We start from the raw sequence: 19,694 nt of genomic DNA, 5'->3' as shown, positions 1-19,694 counted from the left end.
AATGTCTTTTCACACACACACACACAGTCTTATCTTGAGGCCTCCACCAAGGCAGGAGCCATGGGTACCAGCGTCAATAGGGATAGAGATTTCTTGATCTTCTACAACATCTTCCAACTCTCCTGAGAGAGACGAGTGTCCTCTTCACTGCTCTTCGAGGATTGGATCAGTCTCGGAGTAAAGAAAGCAGTTCAGGGATATACATTAAAGCAAGGAGACAATTTTAAATTTATATGTGTGTGATTGGTTTGCAGGTAGGAAAGTTTGAAGTGTGAAAACCAAACAAACTTTTTCATGTGCATGCATGTAATGGAAATCCTTGTTCAAGCCCTAATAAGCCTACTTGGTATCTGGTAAAGCAGCTAGGCTTGCTGGAGATGAAGATGGCACTTTTCACAGCTCCAACCACATCTCCCTCATCACCTCCGTCAGCTCAGACTGCATCTGCACTGCACAGTGTGTTCACCTGCATACACACAAACACATACACACAAATGCACACACTCTGATTAATCATCTGTCAGTGAGAGACTGAGACAGAGACAGCTAGTCAAGACTGTCACATACATAATCTCTCTTTCTCTGACACAACCACAATGATACACGCACACACCTTAGCTGTTGTATCATTGAGTTGTATAACTGCCACATCATCCTTGAGCTTGTAGGTGACATGTGTTCGGGCTTGATGGAGAAAACAGTAAAAAAATAGGATGAGAGACCGTCAGACAGAGGGCTACCAGTATTGTATTATGTTAATTTCTGCAAGTTTAACACCATCCCCAGAGAATTTTAGCATAAGCAGCGCGAATACACTTCAACAGTGTCCTTACTCAAGGACATTTAACAGCACATTGTGAACTGGGACGGCCCCATTAACCAGCCTGTTACCTGCTGAATTGCGGCTAAAAGTAAAGTGAATTTTATTTTTTTTAAGAATACCTAACCAAACCCGAAAACCAAAATCTGTGTGTGGCCAGAAAATCTAAGAGTGAAAGTAGATACTGAACTGTCAAGCTGCTAGAGGCACTGTCTGACAGATGGTACCAATGATGTTGTTCACAAATATCTACTTCTTGTTTGGAGTAAGCAGTACACTCCAGGATGGAGACTTTAGTCGACATTCTAACATTTTTTTTTTTATCTCTAGTATCACAACGGAGCATTTTTTTTAATTAGTGGGCCTGTTTTGTTTGTTCTGCACACAGGTTTGCTGATGATGTGGTTCACATTCATTCCAGTGGTGTCACACTGTTACACTGATCTACAGGTGGCAGTAACCTGCCAAGACACGCAGCAAAGTGCCAACAAATTCAAGCAATAAGAAGAATGCTACATGTCTGTAAGACCTGGAGGATACACACACTATGTTTTGCTTAGATAAATCTGAATGTTTGTGTTTGTTTGAAAGTCAGTGGTTACAGGCTAGAAAGAATAATTCACCTCTGCAAACAGGGGGCTCTACACACTTAATAATGTCTAAATAATCAGTCTAGTGAGTGTACATCAGATGGGCCAATCACCATCAAGCTTTTCTTTACCTGCCAGTGATGAAGACACTGAGAGGCTTCTGCTGGCGTGACCTGAGAAACAGAGACAGACAGTGAGGACTAGAAAACACGTGAAAGCTTCAGGCCAGCTGTTAACACCCAGTACAACTTTGCTGAGGGATGTTTGCTAGAAGAAAAAAAACTTGAAGAAAACTATTTTTTTTGGTCATTTTATTTTAGAAAATAAGAATAAAATACATAAGAATCAGGATGTGTTCCCATAATCTTCCAGTCATTGACATGAAATGTTGAACATTGTCTATTTAGAGATTCTGGAGCTGCTTCCTAAGATCTGACGCCTCTGCTGCCATCTCCTCCTCTGATCTCCATTTGGAGGGAATGTCCTCGTCTTCTCGATCGTGCTTCTGCAGCTCATCGTAGACCCTGTCATTCTGCTCAAAGTCCCCCTTCTTCCTGGGCAGCACATGGACGTGGACGTGCCTCACGGTTTGTCCGGCTTCGGGGCCGTCCTGGATGGCAATGGTGAGCGAGGTGGCGTCGAAGTGTTTCTCCACCAGGTTGGCGACTCTCTGGGTGGTGCTGAATAAATCCGCCAGCTCATCCGGCCGAAGATCCCGAAAACGCTCCACCGGTCTCAGGGGGCACACCAGCACATGCCCAGGCACCACAGGCTTTCTGTTGACCAGCGCAAAGGACAGCTCAGTCTGCAGGAACACAGCCGAGGCCTTGATGAGATGCTGCCCAAAGCGCAGGGTCGACATGTCCCACTGACTCGCCGGTTAAGCTATCAGCTAACGCGGGAATCGAGAATCAGCCGGGGCGAAGTCTTCCAGCGGCTAATGCTAGCTTGAGGCCTCGGTGTGTGAGGTCTTGGAGAAAACGCCTGTCGCACAAACACCTGCCATGTTCACCTGTGGAAGCGCGAGAGTGGCGGCTGTGGTCAGATGGCGAGAAGGAAAGAGGGCCTTCCAACCTAACACACTGAAATAGCGCCGGAGCCTAAAATGCTATTTTGTTCATATCGTTATTATTATTTTTTTTTTGCTTGAGAAAACAGTATTTTATAATGTCGATTTTTATCAACTATAATTAAAATTCCTCTTAAACACAGCAGGTGTGCATTCAATTCGTCATTGGTTCTTCAGGCATCTGTTCGGTCAGCAACATGTGGGTGGGTCCTCGACAGCGGTTAGCGGGTTTTGTAGTCCGGTTGCGCTGCAAGAGTGTGGCCGATCGTCTGACAGGGAGGTAGGGTCGTCAAAGACAGAACGCACACAGCACAGGTAAGCTTCAACGTAGCTGTTGATAATAAAACTAGAGAAAGGAAAGACATAGCTTCTGCAAATACGCTTCTTCATCGCAAACATAGCGAAATAGATCACAACTAAATGGAAACTGTAGCTAACAACCGGCTAGCTTTACTAGATTCCGTGTAGCTTCCAGCTTCATTGTTTTGCTTTTTAGATTGTTCAGTAAAATGTTTTCGATCGATGTAAACGCGCGTGTGTAAATATTCGATCTGTAATCAGGTCCGATTCTGTTTGAGACCTGTGATTGTGCATTTCTGTCCCCGTTACTCTGTAGGGCAGGAATCTAGGTGAAGGGTCAGAGCCGGGGTAGGGGGGGTTGGGCCGGGTGACCGACAATTATATGACATACCATGCCACATAATAAGACACAGAATAAGACATAATGCTTACATATATATGTATGCCCTTATTTATATCCATAGCCACGACCGGTATACCTTTTCTGTAAGTTTACATCTGTACTTAATTCAAAACTCCACTGATATTTGCAAAATTTTCACTCCTCACTGCAACGTTTAGGGATCTGTTTCGAGCTGGATGCAAATGATCCATCGCGTTCTATCATATATATCGTACTGTCACATTAAACCACATGATCTGCATAGTCATACGTCGGCATTAACTAGTTATAAACAGTCAAGCTAACCCCGGTGCTGTTTATTACGCTCAGAGCGACCGACATTCGGGTCACAGGTGCTTACCACGGCTGACCTTTTGCCTACAGAAGTGAGAGGCTGTGTGATGTGGTTATGTCACTCTCCAGGCTTCACTATCAAAAAAAAAAATATATATAAAAATGTCATTGTAAATTCAGGCAAGGAAAGCCAAGAATTTCACACATTCTCCATAGACATTATTGAATATCAAGAACCAGGAAAACTGGTCTCTGTACTGGAATGTGAGGGCATGTACTCTCAGTTGCCAGTTTGTTAGGTACACCTAGCTAAGACTAGAGCAGTGTAATACAGCAGCCCTGCAGTAATTCTGCAGCAGTGTTCAGTTTTTGTTAGAGCTGTTTTAGAGAGGTGGTGATTATCCCTGATGAGAACCTCGCAGTAACGTTTACAGTTTCTTTCTGTGTAGAACATAATGGCTTCCATGTTGCTGAACTCAATTCGGAGCTGCTCTGTCAGCCCTTCCTGGGCGGTGCGGTTGGGTGAGTTGTCTGCATCTTTGTTTTCTTCCTCAGTGTGTCGTTATGAATACGTTCTGCATATTAGTAGTTACAAAAATATGATCCTTTGCCACTGTCACATTAATTGGTGATCCAATATAAAATACAGGCATTTGCTGTGTCGACTCAGGCTGCATCAACATTGTTATCTTCTTATGTTGTCTTGTGTGTATTGGTAGTTATTTGAGATGTTTGCGCCAACAAAATTTTGGTGAAGTAATTTAAATTGATCTCTGTTTTGTCTCAGGGGCACGCTCTCTCAGTACAACGGCCCAGCTTCAGGCTCAGGGTAAGTTATTTCTGTTATATCTCTGTGGTATCGTTTACATTTACAAAACTCTTTTCCTTAGGTGGAATCTAAATGGTTGAAAAGGGATTCCTCAGGTTAGCTTACAACTGTCAGTGTCTAGAAATGTCCTGTCGTCTTCTCTGTGTTTCAGTTCAGACAAAGAGCAAGAAGACACTGGGTCGGCCTGGTGTGAAGAACATAGTGCTGGTGGAGGGAGTTCGAACCCCTTTCCTGATGTCTGGAACCACGTACGTCTCTACTCTTTTCTTATGGCTAAGTTGACTGGCTGGAGCCTGTGGCCATCATACGTTTGTGGTGTTTTGATAAGAACACTGCTCAAAAAGGTTGTTTGGTCTGGATGTGATTAGAAAAGTGTAATTAATGAAAACCTGTAGTCAAACCACTGTTTTACAAAGATAATCTCAGTGGCTTGAGGGTAAAACCTTTGCGATTTGTGTTTACAGATATGCTGACCTAATGCCCCATGACCTGGCCAGAGCAGCTCTGCAGTAAGTGTGAGATACTGGCCACCAAGCACCAGTGGCATTAAAGAATAGCTCAACATTAAATCCACTTGTTTGAATTAGTAAATTACATGCACAGTAAGTAACTTTATTACTCTGTGAATCAGTCCCATGTGTAGTGTTCATGACTACGGGAGCACTTTTCCTTTTTCCAGAGAAAATCCAGGAAATGTATGACCAAGGGTATATCACATGTAACTACAGTTCTGTGAATTATGGGTGACCTTCAAATGTGGTATCTAGTCAAGTCAAGTTTTATTTATATAACACAATATCAGAAAGAAACCTCAGGAAGAACAACTGAGGATGGGCTCCCTTTTCCAGGATGGAGAGACATAGTCACGCACATAGTAGGTTTACAGTCTGGACAACCAGCATGACAAAATTATAGACTGTAAATATCTGGATGTAAAAATAGCTGAAATGTGTTGGTTCGGATGGGGGCGGGTACTGCAAAAACAATTTCACAGAGCAATGAAGGGGGTGGGAGTGTTTTGTCAAAAATGAGAGTTTACATTTGTACCCTGCAGTGTAATACATTCACTCAGGATGCTGTTTGGTTTAGTGTTACTGTGATTAAAATTGTCCATTTGGGTTTCTCTAGGGGTCTGCTGAACAAGACGGGTATACCCAAAGATGCTGTTGACTACATCATCTATGGCACAGTCATCCAGGAGGTTAAAACCAGCAATGTAGCGAGAGAGGTATACACACACACACACACACACACACACACACACCTATACCCCAAAATGGCTGTAATATATGGAACTTCACCTACCTTGCTCATGTCATGTGCTGCTGTGTTTTCAGGCAGCGCTGGGTGCAGGCTTCTCTGACAAGATCCCAGCTCACACCGTCACCATGGCTTGCATCTCTTCCAACCAGGCAATGACCTCAGGTATGTCAGGGAAAGAAACCTCTACACCCGGCCACTTCTATTTGACATGCACTGTATGTCTTGGGCTGTGCTGGGTGATAGTGTCTGACATTAGTTTTACATTGTAAACTGCTGCTGTGAGAAGTAATTAAAAGTAATAAAACAAAACAGTAAAGCACACTAAATCCAGCCATTCAATCCTACGCACTGCAAAAAAAAATCAGGTATGTAGTTTACCTTTTTTAAATGTTTTAAATGTTCTTTGTCTCATTCTTCTCCCTCCTTCTCTCCAGCTGTTGGTCTGATTGCTGCAGGCCAGTGTGATGCTGTTGTGGCAGGCGGGGTGGAGTTCATGTCCGATGTTCCAATCCGTCACAGCCGTAAGATGAGGAAGACCATGCTGTCCCTCAACAAAGCAAAGACCCTTGGCCAGAGGCTCAGTCTGATTGGCAGCATCCGGCTGGCACATCTCTCCCCAGAGGTATATATTCACTTCACATGTCCTATAGCTGTGTAGTGTTTCCTTGGTGTAACCTTTTATTATGTGTGTGTAGCTTCCTGCTGTGGCTGAGTTCTCCACAGCCGAAACCATGGGCCACAGTGCTGATCGTCTGGCTGCTGCGTTTGGGGTCTCTAGGTTGGAGCAGGATGAGTTCGCTCTTCGATCACACACTCTCGCTAAAAAGGCCCAAGATGATGGTCTGCTGAAGGATGTCATCTCCTTTAAAGTGCCAGGTAAACACTGCAAAAGGTGAAAAGGTTATGCATGAATTGTAACAGGTAGAAGCTAGTATTAAGGTTTTTTCTTAAATCATTCACATGATGACTGTATATTTTTGTCTTTTCCAGGTCGTGATATTGTTTCCAAGGACAATGGCATCCGTCCATCCTCCATGGAACAAATGGGCAAACTAAGGCCCGCCTTCATTAAACCTCACGGCACAGTCACCGCTGCCAACTCCTCCTTCCTGGTAAATACACACACACACATGCACACACACACATTCTCAGTGTTCTTAATTCCTCCCTCCTGCTTTAAAACCTTCAGCGTAGACAGCAGCTTCTGTCTCTGTGTGTAAAACAAACACACAAAGCTGCACAAACTTCAAGCTGCAAAAACAAAGCTGCAGTTTACCTGAAGCAGAATACTGTTAAAATCTGGTTCAGCATTGTGAGTCTTCTCAGTTCAGACAACAGCTTTGGCTTTGTTTGTACAGTTATCTTAAGCGCTCACTTGGGCTTTGTAGAAACTCTTTCTGGAAATGTATAGCAGGGAAGAAATCTATAACCCTGCCCAAACTGTCAAACCCTGATTTTCTTTCAACTCTTCTTGCTCACAGGTGAAAACACCGCTCATAAACTACCTTGATTATGAGTAAACCGCTTGTTTTTTGTGTGTCCTCAGACTGACGGTGCCTCTGCCGTGCTTATCATGTCTGAAGAGAAAGCTTTGGCTATGGGTTACAAGCCTAAAGCCTACCTGAGGTATCTGTGCCCTCCCTGTCTGGTATAACAGCCTCAGTTTCCCCTGTGATGCCATTTCAGATGATGTGCTAATCATGTTGTGTTTTCATCCTGGCAGAGACTTTGTCTACGTGTCTCAGGACCCCAAAGATCAGCTGCTTTTGGGGTGAGCCTCAGTATCTTATTCTTACTTTCACTGATTCTCATGCAGAAAAGCCAGCTGATGTTTTGCCTTATGTTATTTTAAAGTTCATATATTATTCACAGATTTTAACTAACTGACAGCTAAACAAGCATTTGCAAAATGAGGGCTGGTAAAAGAAGATAGTGATAGCTGGATAACTTGTGTGTGTTTTAACCTACTGACCCTTTCAGGCCAACGTACGGCACACCCAAAGTCCTGGAACGGGCCGGCTTGTCCATGAGTGACATCGATGTCTTTGAGTTCCACGAGGCATTTGCGGTAAGTTATTACGAAAGGGTGTGTGGGCTTGTTTAGAGGTGGGTGAATGTGTGTGTATTGATCTGTTAATATCCTGTCAATCTCCAAGAATTTTAAGTTTTAGATGTACATGTTTTTAAATAATTCAGCTAGAATCTCGTGTCTGCCTTAATCCAATTGTGGTGTTTGTTATTCATCGACATCCATGTTGGAGTAAGATTTGACCGGTCCACTCCACATCTCGCACTTTGAATCAGTAGAAATCAATGTGTTTAGAGCCTGGTATCTATGGTAACTCTCTGAATATATATTTCTCTGTGTTTTCCAGGGCCAGATAATGGCAAATCTGAAGGCTATGGACTCAGATTGGTTCGCCCAGACGTACATGGGAAGGAAATCGAAGGTAAAGATAGCTGCTGGTCAGCTGTTGGCCTTTTCTCTGAATAGATCCATACAGTACATGTGGATGCTTGAAACATGCTGCAACAGATGAACATTTTGTGTGCAGTTAATTTTGACCAAGATACTCACATAATGAAATTTTTATCATTTGATATTGGTGTAGACGTATTTGTATATGGTTGTAATACAAAAAATGTAAGACTCTGGTTTGGTCGTTGGGTCTGATATCACAGCTAATTTTTCACAATCAGTGAACATGAATGAAAATTTAGATGTTTACTGACAAAATAATTTCATGAATTAACATCAGGGGCTAAAATGCAAAGAAAAACATGCGTAATAGTTGTTTTTAGGGAAATCGTGTCAGTGCAGTGCAGTTCCTTGCCCTTCTTTCTGTGCCTTCTCTTTCATTTTAACTGCTCTCCGGTCATATGGAAGTCCGTCGATAAGAATTTTCAAGTTAAATAAAAAATGTTCACCTGAGCTTTAACCTTGGCGTTCAGTGTCTGTTAACAGCCCTGCCTTTCTCTGATTTCTGAATTTAGATTTCACTGGTGTAAGTGTCAGTTCTCACCAGCCATGTCTCTTGTATGTAGGTGGGGACTCCTCCCATGGAGAAGTTCAACCTGTGGGGAGGCTCTCTGTCTTTGGGTCATCCGTTCGGTGCCACTGGCTGCAGGCTGGTAACCACAGTGGCACACCGGCTGCAGAAGGAGGGAGGACAGTACGGGCTGGTGGCGGCTTGTGCTGCTGGAGGACAGGTAAAGTCATTGGTGACACATTCATAACACGGCAAAATGACACTGACTGAATTCAGGCGAATGTAGAGTTTAATATGTTTTTTGTTTCTAGTGATCCAACTAATCTCTCCATACTGTTGATGTTTTCCTCACAAGCTTGTCTTCCTGTGTTTCCCAGGGTCATGCCATGGTGATCGAGGCCTACCCCCAGTAAACCGCTTGAAGCACCATCTGTAACCCGATCTTCAGGCTAATCATCATGACGGCTACACACGCTAACATCCAGACAACAGAGTGTACATACTAGCACCACTTTGCCTTGATCAGAGATTGATCAGAGAGTCAGATAAGATACAGCGTGCGAGTGTGTGTGAGGAAGCTTGTGTAAATTAAACTTTTTGTAGAGGCTGTTAAATTATCACAGAATGTTGCAGAGGAAGTTTGCCTTTAATTTTGTGGACTTTGAAGTGCATCATGTCAGCGTTGTCTGAGTCGAATGTAACATAGAGTTTAAGCACTCGGAGGAGCCACAGTGCTAATGTTTATATACGCTGTGATATTTTTTTTTTCGTACAAACTGTGGAAATTAAATGATACGATGATAACAACACTCATCTCTCTCTCTCACTCTCATCTGTGGGTTTGCTGTTCTTCTTCTGTGAAAAAGGGACTATTAGCTTCCAGTTTAAGCCAGTGCTTTGATTATAGTGATTTCCTGTAACATCCTCATTTATGAAGCAATCAATATTTGTTTGCTTTCTAAGTACAACTTCTAGATGACTGCATGTGGTGAGCTTTTAGGGTGTGACAGGTATTTTAATTGTCGATTGATCATGCAAACACTTTTTTAAAACAACAACAACAAAAAAAAACCAACTGAACTGGATCCATCTTGTAAAATGTAGTTTGGTTTTCTTAGTCTTGAGAGTAAATAGTAAATGAGAGCAAAGTTAATTTGGGGCCTTTGGGCTGTAGGTCAGACAAAACAAGCAATTTAAAGACATGTAAATTTACAATTTTACTTTTTTCCAAAGTTTAAATGAGATACAGTTCAGTTCCATCAGACACAAGGTTGCAGGTGATAAAGCTTTAATTTTACTGGCTGTTGCCTGGCAACATAAAGAATCCCATAACTATCCTTACTAGTGACCTCACTTTCCAGCTGAGCTCCACTCAGAGCAAAGACCAAATGAAGAAATCCATCATTTAAAACCACCACAACTGTTTTATCGCTATGAAAGTTTGTGTTCATGTAGGACACCGTTTTTAGGTTTTTACCTTACACCTATAAAGATAATTACACAAGTAATTGTTTTAGTAGTCAGTATTTCCAGAAATCAGATTAAAATTGAATGATTAGTGTACACAACATAACTTCTTTGTGACTTTTGGTTTTTGTGAGTAGTTCATTGCATTTCCTCCACATCCCTGTGATGATTTACTCTCTGTGCTGAAGGCCTTGATGTGCGGACAACTTCCAAGTAATGTTGATGGGCTATGTTTTATTCAGCAGGGACTGAAACTATTGCAAGGAAAAAGATCAATGTATGGAAACCTTTGTGCAGCAGACAACAACAACAACAACGAATTTGGAGACGGGGGGGGGGGGGGGGGGTTTGCTCTTTAACAGATTTCAAAATTTGCATTACCAAAAAAAATTTTTTTTTCTTTTTTTGCATTTGCATCCCGGCCCTGCACCAAGATGTGTCAGCAGCAGACTGACTTTGGATTCGTCTGCGCTTAATTGATGGTGAATAATGCTGTCTGCCTCTGACGAGACGACTGATGTTAATGAGGAGGTAAAGAGGGATGCTTGGGCTTCCCGGTGATTTAAAACAACATGAATATGGAAAATTGGGAATGTGACTGGCAGATGACTTAAAAAGTTCAGGTGGCAGCGGTGTCTCCCTGATATTTTGGTGTTCATATCGCGGAAAAGCGCAACTTCTACACCTGCTAAAGTGTTTGTCTAATTGACTGCGGATGGGTAAATTTATATCAACACATTGCCTCTTTTTATTCTTTGGTGTGCACGATCCCCTCAGCGCTCACCGGGGAATCTGACACACACACACACACTCACACACCTGAGGTTGCGGGCTTGTTAACATAACTTCAGTCAGACACATCCGTTTAAAATGTATTTAAAGATTTAATTCTTCCAGTTTAAGAAATCCTTGACTCTGAGCGGGAGGAGCTGATTAATGCAGCCGAGCCTGTCACACGGGCTGCAGGCACAGGGAATAAAACCAATGTTTTACTGCCAAGGCAAAACGGAGCTCAAATGTAAATAGCAGGGAGAGAGACAGAGAGGGTTTTGTGTTTTTAAAGCTTCAAAACCGCCTCAGCCCTGCGAGACACCGGAGACACACCGACACACGCCGACATAGCGGGCCGCCTCCATGCCTCTCCCTGCCTCAGCGGGGCTTTGATCAGACGGAACCTTTTATGGGGAATGACTGGCGAATGCACCCGCTGCTGTCACTACAAATCTACCTCACCGAGCGCGCAGGGAGGCGGGGGGAGGTAGAGAGGGAGGAGAGAGAGAAAGAGAGAGAGGGAGAGAGAGGGAGAAGAAGGAGGAGGGGGGAGAGGATGTGGGGGGTTCGGGGTGTTCGCGCGGAGGGGGTGAGAGAAGGAGGGAGTCGGTGTGCAGCGGTGTCTTTCATCTCGTCCTAGCCGGCTCACGCGGGGCGGCACCTGCTGAAAGGTGCACTTGACTCGCGCTTCCTCCACCTGCGACGTGCGCTCGGTGTGTGCCTGCACGCGCGTGTGTATGATGTTAAACTGTGTGTAGGCACGCGCAAAAAGATGGAATAATCTGCAGTGGGTGGTTCGGGGTCATATGTGTCAATTTTGTTTACATATTTCCCACTTTATTAGTTATTTACAGATCTTTTTTAAAAAAATAATGTCTGTCAGTGGTAAAAACTAAGGTACGTTACTTGAGTTTTGAGGTGCTCTACTTTACCTCAGTAATAAAATTTTATGCTTTTTTATACTTTAATAAATGAGGTAAATGTTATACTTTTACTCCACTACACTTATTTTGAAGCTACTACTTACTTGGCAGATTCAAATTATTAATACAAAATATAATCGACTAATAATCTATAATGTATTATTATAGATTACACTGCCCAGCAAGTGGATAAAATTAGCCTTTAATGCAGCTCTATGGCATTAAATCATTAATGCATCAGTAGGCTAATAAACAACATACTGAGCATTATTTTGAAATGGGCCATACTGCATAATGATTGATTTTAGCACCTTAAGTATGTTTTGAATACTATTTAATGGTTTTGCTACTTTTACTTAAAAGATGGGAGTGCTTCTAGCTCTTCTAGTGAGCCAAAGGCCCAGTGTGGAATTTGTGACTGTAAAGTCACCTGAGTTAACAGCAGAGAGCAGTTGGCCTTTTAAGTCTTTAATGGAAGTAATTGTAAAAATCTAATTCAGTGATTGTGATTGTACAAATTAGTACAAGAACAAGTAAACTTTATTTACAAAAGTATGGAAAGCCAAATCATTTATATTGTCCCTTCTTAAAGTATCACAAGTGAAAGAGCAGCATTAAAGTGATAGTCTGACGCTTTGGGAAATAAGTTTATTTGCTTTCTTGCTGAGAAGATGAATACCAGCCTCAGACTGTAAATATAAAGCCACCAGCATAAAGACCAAAAACGTTAAGAGAATCCACCCACCAGCACCTCTAAAGCTCACTAATTAACTAACACCTCATATCCTGTTGGTTCAAGCACAAAAATGACAAGCTACTTTTTGGCCAGGAGCAGTAACTAAAGAAACTGAAAATTCAGGCTTAGAGCAGAACCTTTTTTTTGCATGTGTTTGAGTGTTAAGACTTAAGAATTGGGTTTAGGTAGATTAGGGTAAGGGCTGGGGTTGGGATGAGACAATGACTGGTCCCCAGGAATATAGTAAAACAAGTATGTGAGTGTATGTGTGAATGTTTGTTAACAGGTTTCCACATACCCTACTTACTGTACAAGTGTCAAAATGAGTGCGAGTGGGTGTATGTGAGGGTAAAAGTTTTGGTATCTGCTATATAAGTGACACAGCTCCGCCAGTATGTGTGTGTGTGTGTGTGAGAGAGAGAGAGAATGAGAGAGAAAGAGTGTGTGTGCAACTTTTGATACTGCAGAAGTGTCAGAGCTGGATGTGTGTGTGGATAATATGAAACCAGGTTGGTTAGTCTACAAGTCAGAAGTCCTGTCTGTGTAGAATTAGACATTATAGACAGAATAGACATTATGGCAGTTGTACGAGACTAACAAACAAATGGCATCATAGGTGAGCTATGTGTCACACGAACACACACACACACACATACGTACTCACCATTTGACTGTACTTCCTGTAGGCAGTAGGAAGATGAATACTGTAATGGTCCTGTGAATGCTGTCTGCAACATTTGAGTTGAAGGCTTTGGTAGACACTGATGTACAGGAGAGAACCTGGAAAACCACACAAAGACAACATTAAAATGAGTAAACCAGCTTTAGAAGAACAAAAAGAAGGATAACATTTTGCAAATTGCAGGTGATATGCATGCAGTCAAAAATAACTCCTGTGACACAGGTTTAAAAAGTTGTCATATTTGCTGTGATGCACCCCCATATAGCAACCACACTGCTGCTCCAAAGAATCAGAAGTGTAGACGGGAGCTTTCAATGTGTGTGGGATGGAAATGGGAAAGTTGTCTAGTCACATAAAACTGTGGTCTGAAATCATTCGTGCTCTTCTCTTTTCGTCAGTTCTGTCCAGTTGACTTGTGCCACCTACATGTGATGCGCGTATAATTACCCTCATTCTATTATTTTTAATGAGCAACATGAAAATGCTTGAGAACAGCTGGCACGTGTTAAATGTGTTTGGCTGAAACAGAGGGTTCAAAGGCTTACACTGAGCACAGCTTTTACACAGCCTCATATTTAAGTTGCTCTTTTTAGACATTTATAGTAATTTCTTAATGTATTTAATGCCATTTTCACATATAGGTTTTAAACTTATAGCCTTTGATTGTCTGTAGTTTGCCATGTGTTCATCTGTTGATCAAGATGGCGAGCTGCTGCGCACAATTGATCACACAGTAATAAATAAAGTTGTGTTGAATATAACGGAGGAGTTGAGGGTATGGTAAATCATCGTCTTTTGCACCTCACAAAGATTTTGATGTTAAATTGATACTGAAAACTAAATTTCACTTGCTAAAGCAGACATGACACGTGTAATTTTCCATCCCTGTGTTGTTAAGTGAAATCTGCCCGGTATCTCTGTGTGCTCGATTCAGCCACATCTTTTTAGCTTGCTGGGCCTGTGTCCTGCCTCTGGAAACACCCGAGCTGGCTCTAATTCACACTTTGAAGTACAATACAAACACACCTTCCTCCACCCTCAACAGATTCTGCAGCGTTCGACCCTGCAGGGACGACTCATTAAAATCCTGAGACATCAAATAGATAGTTCAGTTCCTAACAGGTGCAGCCGGTGCAACGAAATGTGGTAAACTACCCATGTTGATCTGATCAGGGGCCTGTGTGCTTAAGATGGTGTATCTTTGTGGATTCTGGAGGGAACTTTGGCAGCCTCAGCAACCCACTCACACACACACACTCACACGTACACACACTCACAAATACATCTCGACGTCTGTCGGTTGTACACCAACTGTACACAGGTGGATGGCAGAGGCTGTGTGTGGAGCAAGTGGATTATGAGGAACGATAATTGGCTGTCCAGAGAAGCTGCCCATATGTATCTGTGTGTGTGTTTGTGAGTGTGTGTGTGTGTGTGTGTGTGCTCTGTCCAGAGTTCATCATGTTCTCATAACGGTCAGTTAGGGTTGTCCGCCAGGCTCGATCTCCTGTTGGGATTGTAAATGTTATTGATCAGACGCATACGCCGCATCCATAACGAGAGCTGAGACACTGTTTTCCCTCCCTCCCTCTCTCTCTCTCTCACACACACACACACACACACACTGGTGTACAACTCATTAGGAGCCGTACACATTCATAGACATATCCTCATTAACACTCCCTAGTCATACACACTAAACATCCATACACATCTAGTTGTCAGACAACACACAGACACACACAGACTCACACACACTAACTGATTTAGTTGAGTGAGATGGGGGGAGAGTGAAGGATGGGGGGCACAAAATGTGGACATGAATGGTGTGTGTGCGGCATGTCAGTGTGTGTGTGTGTGTGAGTGAGTGTGCATGGATGTGTGTGTTTGTGTCTGTATTGAGCGTGACATTTGTGTCGGTGTACGGCTGCGTGCTGCAGTGTGTATCTCTGGGAGTGTGTTTGTGCGTGAGTGTGTATCAGTGTGCGTGTGAGTGTGTATGGCGCGTGTCAGAGTCTGTCAGCCCCGGCGTCTCGTGTCAGGGCGAGAGGCGAGACATTAACAACTTCTGTCATTCTGCTGACAAAATGGTGGCAGAAGATTTCCCATGGTGCCCTGATGACTGCTGGCGTTTGTCAACAAGCCCTGTCACCGCGGCGATGAGGGGAGGGTGGGGTGGTGGGGAGGAAGGTGTGGGGGGGTAAGGGAGTGAGGGTGGGTTAGTGACAGGCCCCAGACCCATTCCCATGAGCACCAGGGAAAGAGAGAGGGTTTTGTGAGTGTGTGTATATGTCAATGTGTGTATGTGTGTGTCTGTTTGTGTGTGTATGTGTGTGTGTGTGTTGTGAGGGGAGAGGGATGGGGGGAGGCAGGGGGGAGGGAAAGGTTGTCTCTCAGCAGCTTTCATACATAGACTGCGAAAAAACCAAAATGAGCTGTCACTGCAATTCCCAGGATGCCTTGCTGTTTAGCATAGCAGCAACAGCAGCAGCATGAACAGTGTGTGTGTGTGTGTGTGTGGGCCGGTAAGCTGATAAGCTAACTCTCTCTCTCTCTCTCTCTCTCTCTCTCTCTCTCTCTCTCTCACACACACACACACACACACACACACACACACACACACACACACACACACACACACCTACACACACAGATAATTAAGCAGAGCAGAAGCTCCCCCTGACGCGAGGCAGAGCTCATCTGCATTTTGGCCTCCGGCGCGCAGTTAGGAGCAACGCCTGATGGAGGGAGAGAGAGAGGGCAAGCGAGGGAGGGAGGGATGGAGGGAGGGAGGCAGAGAGAGAGAGAGTGTGTAAGGGAAAGAGAGGTAGACAGAAAGTGGTAGAGAGAGAGTAAGGAGCCAATTAGCCAGCTGGGTGGATGAGTGACTGACAGCACTCTTGACACACTGCTATCTGGGCTTTTCTGTTGCACACGCACTCACACACTCAAACACACACACACACACACACGCACACCTTCCTCCCTGTCTCTCCTTCCATCCATCCATCCATCTCCCTCTCGTCTCAGCCTCCTTCTCTCTCTGTATGTGTCTCATGCTGTGTTGGTGTCTCTTGTTCTCGCCTGCATCCCGCGCTCTGCATAAGGCTCACGCTCCAATCACATCCCCCCACAGGGCTCAAATGTCCAACGACCTTGTCCAATGAGAGCGCCCGCTGGGCTGTGGGCCCCGCCTCATAGGTGCTGAAATCTGAAGGGGTCAAAGGTTGCCGTCCCACCATTTTGATGACAAAAACTCCATTTGTCAAGGGCTTGTTTTCGCCCCTCCTTTCACAAAGAAGATTTCTGACGTTAGTGAAACGAGGAAGTCATTGCTGATTTCCTAGTGTGTGTCCTTGTGCTTCAATCCTCTACAAGAGTTAAGTTAAGTATAAGGATTAGTCACATTAAGGGTTTGTGGGGTAAGGTATAATGAAGGTCACCAATAGGAAGTTTGAATGCAAGTTTTCTCTCTTCTTCTCAGGGGGTTTGTAGACTGTTCTTTAAATCTTGAGGGATTGGCATTCGAGGTTTAGAGCTTATTCCCTTTCTTCATCAGGCTTCACCTGCGTAGACAGCGATTTAAATTATATCATCAGGTTGAACAAACTGAAAAATGATGGACAAAGCCCCTGCATTGCTCAAAACGGCCTTCAACACAGTACCAGACAGCACTGCAGAAAGGGGCGGGCAGCGGGAATCGGTTGACATGACAGATTGCTGCCCATGCACGAACCATCAAGGTCTTTTAGGAATCCAGAAAGTTTTATGGAGTTTGGCAGTTCGGTGTAAAGCCCTATTAAAATTTCCACAGGATGTGGTACAAAACTTCTGCACCAGAACACGCAATGATGCATATATACAACATCGTTTACCATAACACAAGATGTTCGCTCGCGTGGAGGCCAATTCAGAGTCGAGATGACTGAGTATGTAGTTTGTTTATCTTTTTGAGTTAAGTGATTGTATCACTGTGACATTAAAGCGATGGTCTGACTGTCCTCAGGTCTTCAGCTTGACATATTTGGTATCTTTGAAAACTTTGGTATCTACACTAGAATCTAAAATAAAGTTCTGTGGATTTGAACAATGTTTAGCTGCACAGCATGAGTTTCCCTTTAACCCCTTAACACGACAATTTCTTTCTTCTCTCATTTGTTCACCTGATGTGCTCCAGTTGAGGTTACTGCATGCCAATGTTAAGCTGTGAACTGATAATATTTTAATTTATCTATTTGTCACAAAACACAACCTCTTATTATTGTTTTATTTTACATTTTGTTATACTAGAATTTATTTTTGCTCGTTATGGCACTAAAATGGTGAATAAAGCACCAGAGCCAACAACTTACAAGGCAGATACATGGCTGGCTTTCATGCCATTTTTTTTTTTTTAAATCACATAAGTACTGGAAACTGACTGATGCTGCAGTCTCCCAGAATTATTTGCGTACTGTATTCTTTTAGCTCAAAGTACACAGTGTTATTTTCTGCAGTCTTGCACATTTTTCCCACTGATTTTGTTGTACTGTAGTACTTTACAGAGGGAGGGTGCGCGAAAAAAAAAAACTGGTGCCAAAGTTCCTCTAAGGTGCCTTTCTTCTTTGTGTGATGTGTGCAGTGATCAAACATGCTATCTCCATGCTGCTTCCTCCCGTCATTATATGTGAAAGTACAGAGGGTGCACTTTGTAGAACCTCTTTTTTTCCCCCCTCTCTAGTTATTTCACTGACTTTCTTAGGAAAATCAGTGAAGAAAAATAAGTGCTGCCAGTGTACTGTCAGGTGTAGTGAAGCAAGGAGAATTTATAGTTTCACTGAAACCCCAGAAATTAAAAGCCATCCATTAGTGATGCAGGTATTTCACACTGTGCTCTGGCATTCTGAGGCAGAAAGCATCACACTTCCTATCATCTCGTTAAGCTGTACTGAGCTATAGTATTAGGGTTTCTCACGAGAAGCAAATAATTACATGAGATCTGAAGAGATTTTTAATAATGTTCAGCAGAATTAGCCTGAATTCGGTCTGATTATTAACTAAACTGTATTAAAAGTGGATTACATCTTTGCATACTAAGCAAAGCAACCAACTTTAATGCAATTTTTTTTTTCTTTCAGCCCAAAAGGTCTGATTAAAAGCAACCTACAGAAGGGACACAAATGTAGAAAAACAAAGAGGAGGATTGCTTTTTATCAGCACTCTTCGTTCTTTATGTGCACTTCACAGCCTCATTAAAATCTGACGTTGTTCGGGAAGTCTTTAAACAAACCGCTGTTTGAAGCTGTGGGTTTCCACATTAGTGACATATTCAAGCTTCGTCACTCCCCAAACTGAACATTTTATGCTCTCAAAACTATCTATCTGTACATTTTTGTCCTTGTTTATCTACTGTATGTCTCCTGTATATCAGTGCTACATTAAGATTTAATTAAAGGAGTTTGTCTTCTCCAGGCAATGAATTGTTTGAGGGTGAACTTTGTTGCTGTTGCTCCCCAGTCTCTGTGAGCGGGGTGTTTCGGGAGTGACAATCCCGTACATGAGTTTAAAGCCTGAACTGGTGATGGTGTTAAAGTGGTGAAGTGACAACTTATTTTAAACATTAACTGTGCAGTTAAAATTATCACACAATTCCTTTTGATCTTTTGTTCTCCCTCCCCATGAGCTTGTTCTGTCCTAGTGCTGCTACACTGAGTGCTAACATAACACATACCAGCAGTGGCGTTTGCCTGGATGTTTTTATTTTAAAATGATTTTATTTGAAATATTTATCCAGGGAGGGGGAACCGCTTAGCATAGAGGCCGTTTAAATTCTATTTAAACATTGTTTAAAGAGAGCTTCTATAACAATGACATGTATAAATTATATTTAAACAGCCTATAAAAACAGGAGAGAAAAATGAAATTTAAATTTAAAAAAAAGGCAGCCAGTACAAACTCATTACATTCAACAAGTGTATAAAAATGACATTTTATAAAACTAATTTAAAAGATTGCAGACATTTATAAGTCTAAATCCTTCAAGCGTGTTGATCAAAAGCCTCAAAGTCTCGACACCTTTTGGTGATTTAGTTTTTTGTAATAAGTGATTAGGACCTGCTCCAACCTGGCCTCTTTTTGTTGTACTGGTATTAGTTTTGTGAAACAGGAAATATTTTCCTGTTACTTTTTCTTTTTTTTTTTTGCATGGACTTTCTCAACCACTCTGGAGACGGATGCAGCTTTGCTCTAGGTGCTGCAAACCGAGGTGAAAATACGTTTGCTCCAAACAAAGTTTTAACCTGAATGACTAATCTGCCTGATGCAGCAAAACAGAAGATTCAACCTTAAGCAGAAATCCATCAGTCAGTATCAACATCTTTAAGATTTACAATACGAAAACTGAAGACCGGGGGAACACTGAATACTTATGACCAGAAACACCGACAAGTGATATCTCACCGAAAAGAGATCATGAAAAAGTTTATGAAAGTTTGATTCTGATGCCTGGTACCAAAGCATTTTGCATCATTCCTCAAGTTTGTTTTCATCACTTCTTCCTTAGTCCAGACTTCACTGATTTAGTATTGCACTTCCATGAA

At 42.7% G+C, this 19,694-nt stretch overlaps 2 protein-coding genes across 2 annotated transcripts; one reads left to right on the top strand and one right to left on the bottom strand.

The window, feature by feature from the left end:
- Positions 1–1,713: 1,713 nt before the first annotated feature.
- Positions 1,714–2,467, bottom strand: fhit (fragile histidine triad diadenosine triphosphatase). The gene has a single exon (XM_041064052.1). The coding sequence runs from the start codon at positions 2,270–2,272 to the stop codon at positions 1,814–1,816; it is 459 nt and encodes a 152-aa protein (XP_040919986.1). The 5' UTR covers positions 2,273–2,467; the 3' UTR covers positions 1,714–1,813.
- A 249-nt stretch (positions 2,468–2,716) lies between these two features.
- hadhb (hydroxyacyl-CoA dehydrogenase trifunctional multienzyme complex subunit beta) lies at positions 2,717–9,340 on the top strand. Its single transcript, XM_041064051.1, has 16 exons — positions 2,717–2,794; positions 3,905–3,977; positions 4,243–4,284; positions 4,436–4,532; positions 4,749–4,793; positions 5,413–5,512; positions 5,622–5,709; positions 5,982–6,169; positions 6,243–6,423; positions 6,538–6,659; positions 7,094–7,173; positions 7,271–7,318; positions 7,528–7,615; positions 7,923–7,997; positions 8,593–8,757; positions 8,915–9,340. Exons 2-16 carry the CDS (start codon positions 3,911–3,913, stop codon positions 8,948–8,950), a joined length of 1,422 nt encoding a protein of 473 aa, XP_040919985.1. The 5' UTR covers positions 2,717–2,794; positions 3,905–3,910; the 3' UTR covers positions 8,951–9,340.
- The last annotated feature ends 10,354 nt before the right edge of the window (positions 9,341–19,694 follow it).

The sequence above is a fragment of the Toxotes jaculatrix genome, chromosome 19 (genome assembly GCF_017976425.1).
Source record: "Toxotes jaculatrix isolate fToxJac2 chromosome 19, fToxJac2.pri, whole genome shotgun sequence".
In the NCBI taxonomy this organism is placed as follows: domain Eukaryota; kingdom Metazoa; phylum Chordata; class Actinopteri; family Toxotidae; genus Toxotes; species Toxotes jaculatrix.
Note: the sequence above shows the minus strand (reverse complement) of the source record. Positions and strands in the feature narration are given on the sequence as shown.

Excerpts from the sequence above, each read along its gene's own strand:
- fhit (XM_041064052.1), bottom strand. The coding sequence starts at position 2,272 with ATGTCGACCCTGCGCTTTGGGCAGCATCTCATCAAGGCCTCGGCTGTG.
- hadhb (XM_041064051.1), top strand. The coding sequence starts at position 3,911 with ATGGCTTCCATGTTGCTGAACTCAATTCGGAGCTGCTCTGTCAGCCCT. Across the intron at positions 5,710-5,981 it reads CAACCAGGCAATGACCTCAG|CTGTTGGTCTGATTGCTGCA; the intron begins GTATGTCAGGGA and ends CCTTCTCTCCAG. Across the intron at positions 7,174-7,270 it reads AAGCCTAAAGCCTACCTGAG|AGACTTTGTCTACGTGTCTC; the intron begins GTATCTGTGCCC and ends TCATCCTGGCAG.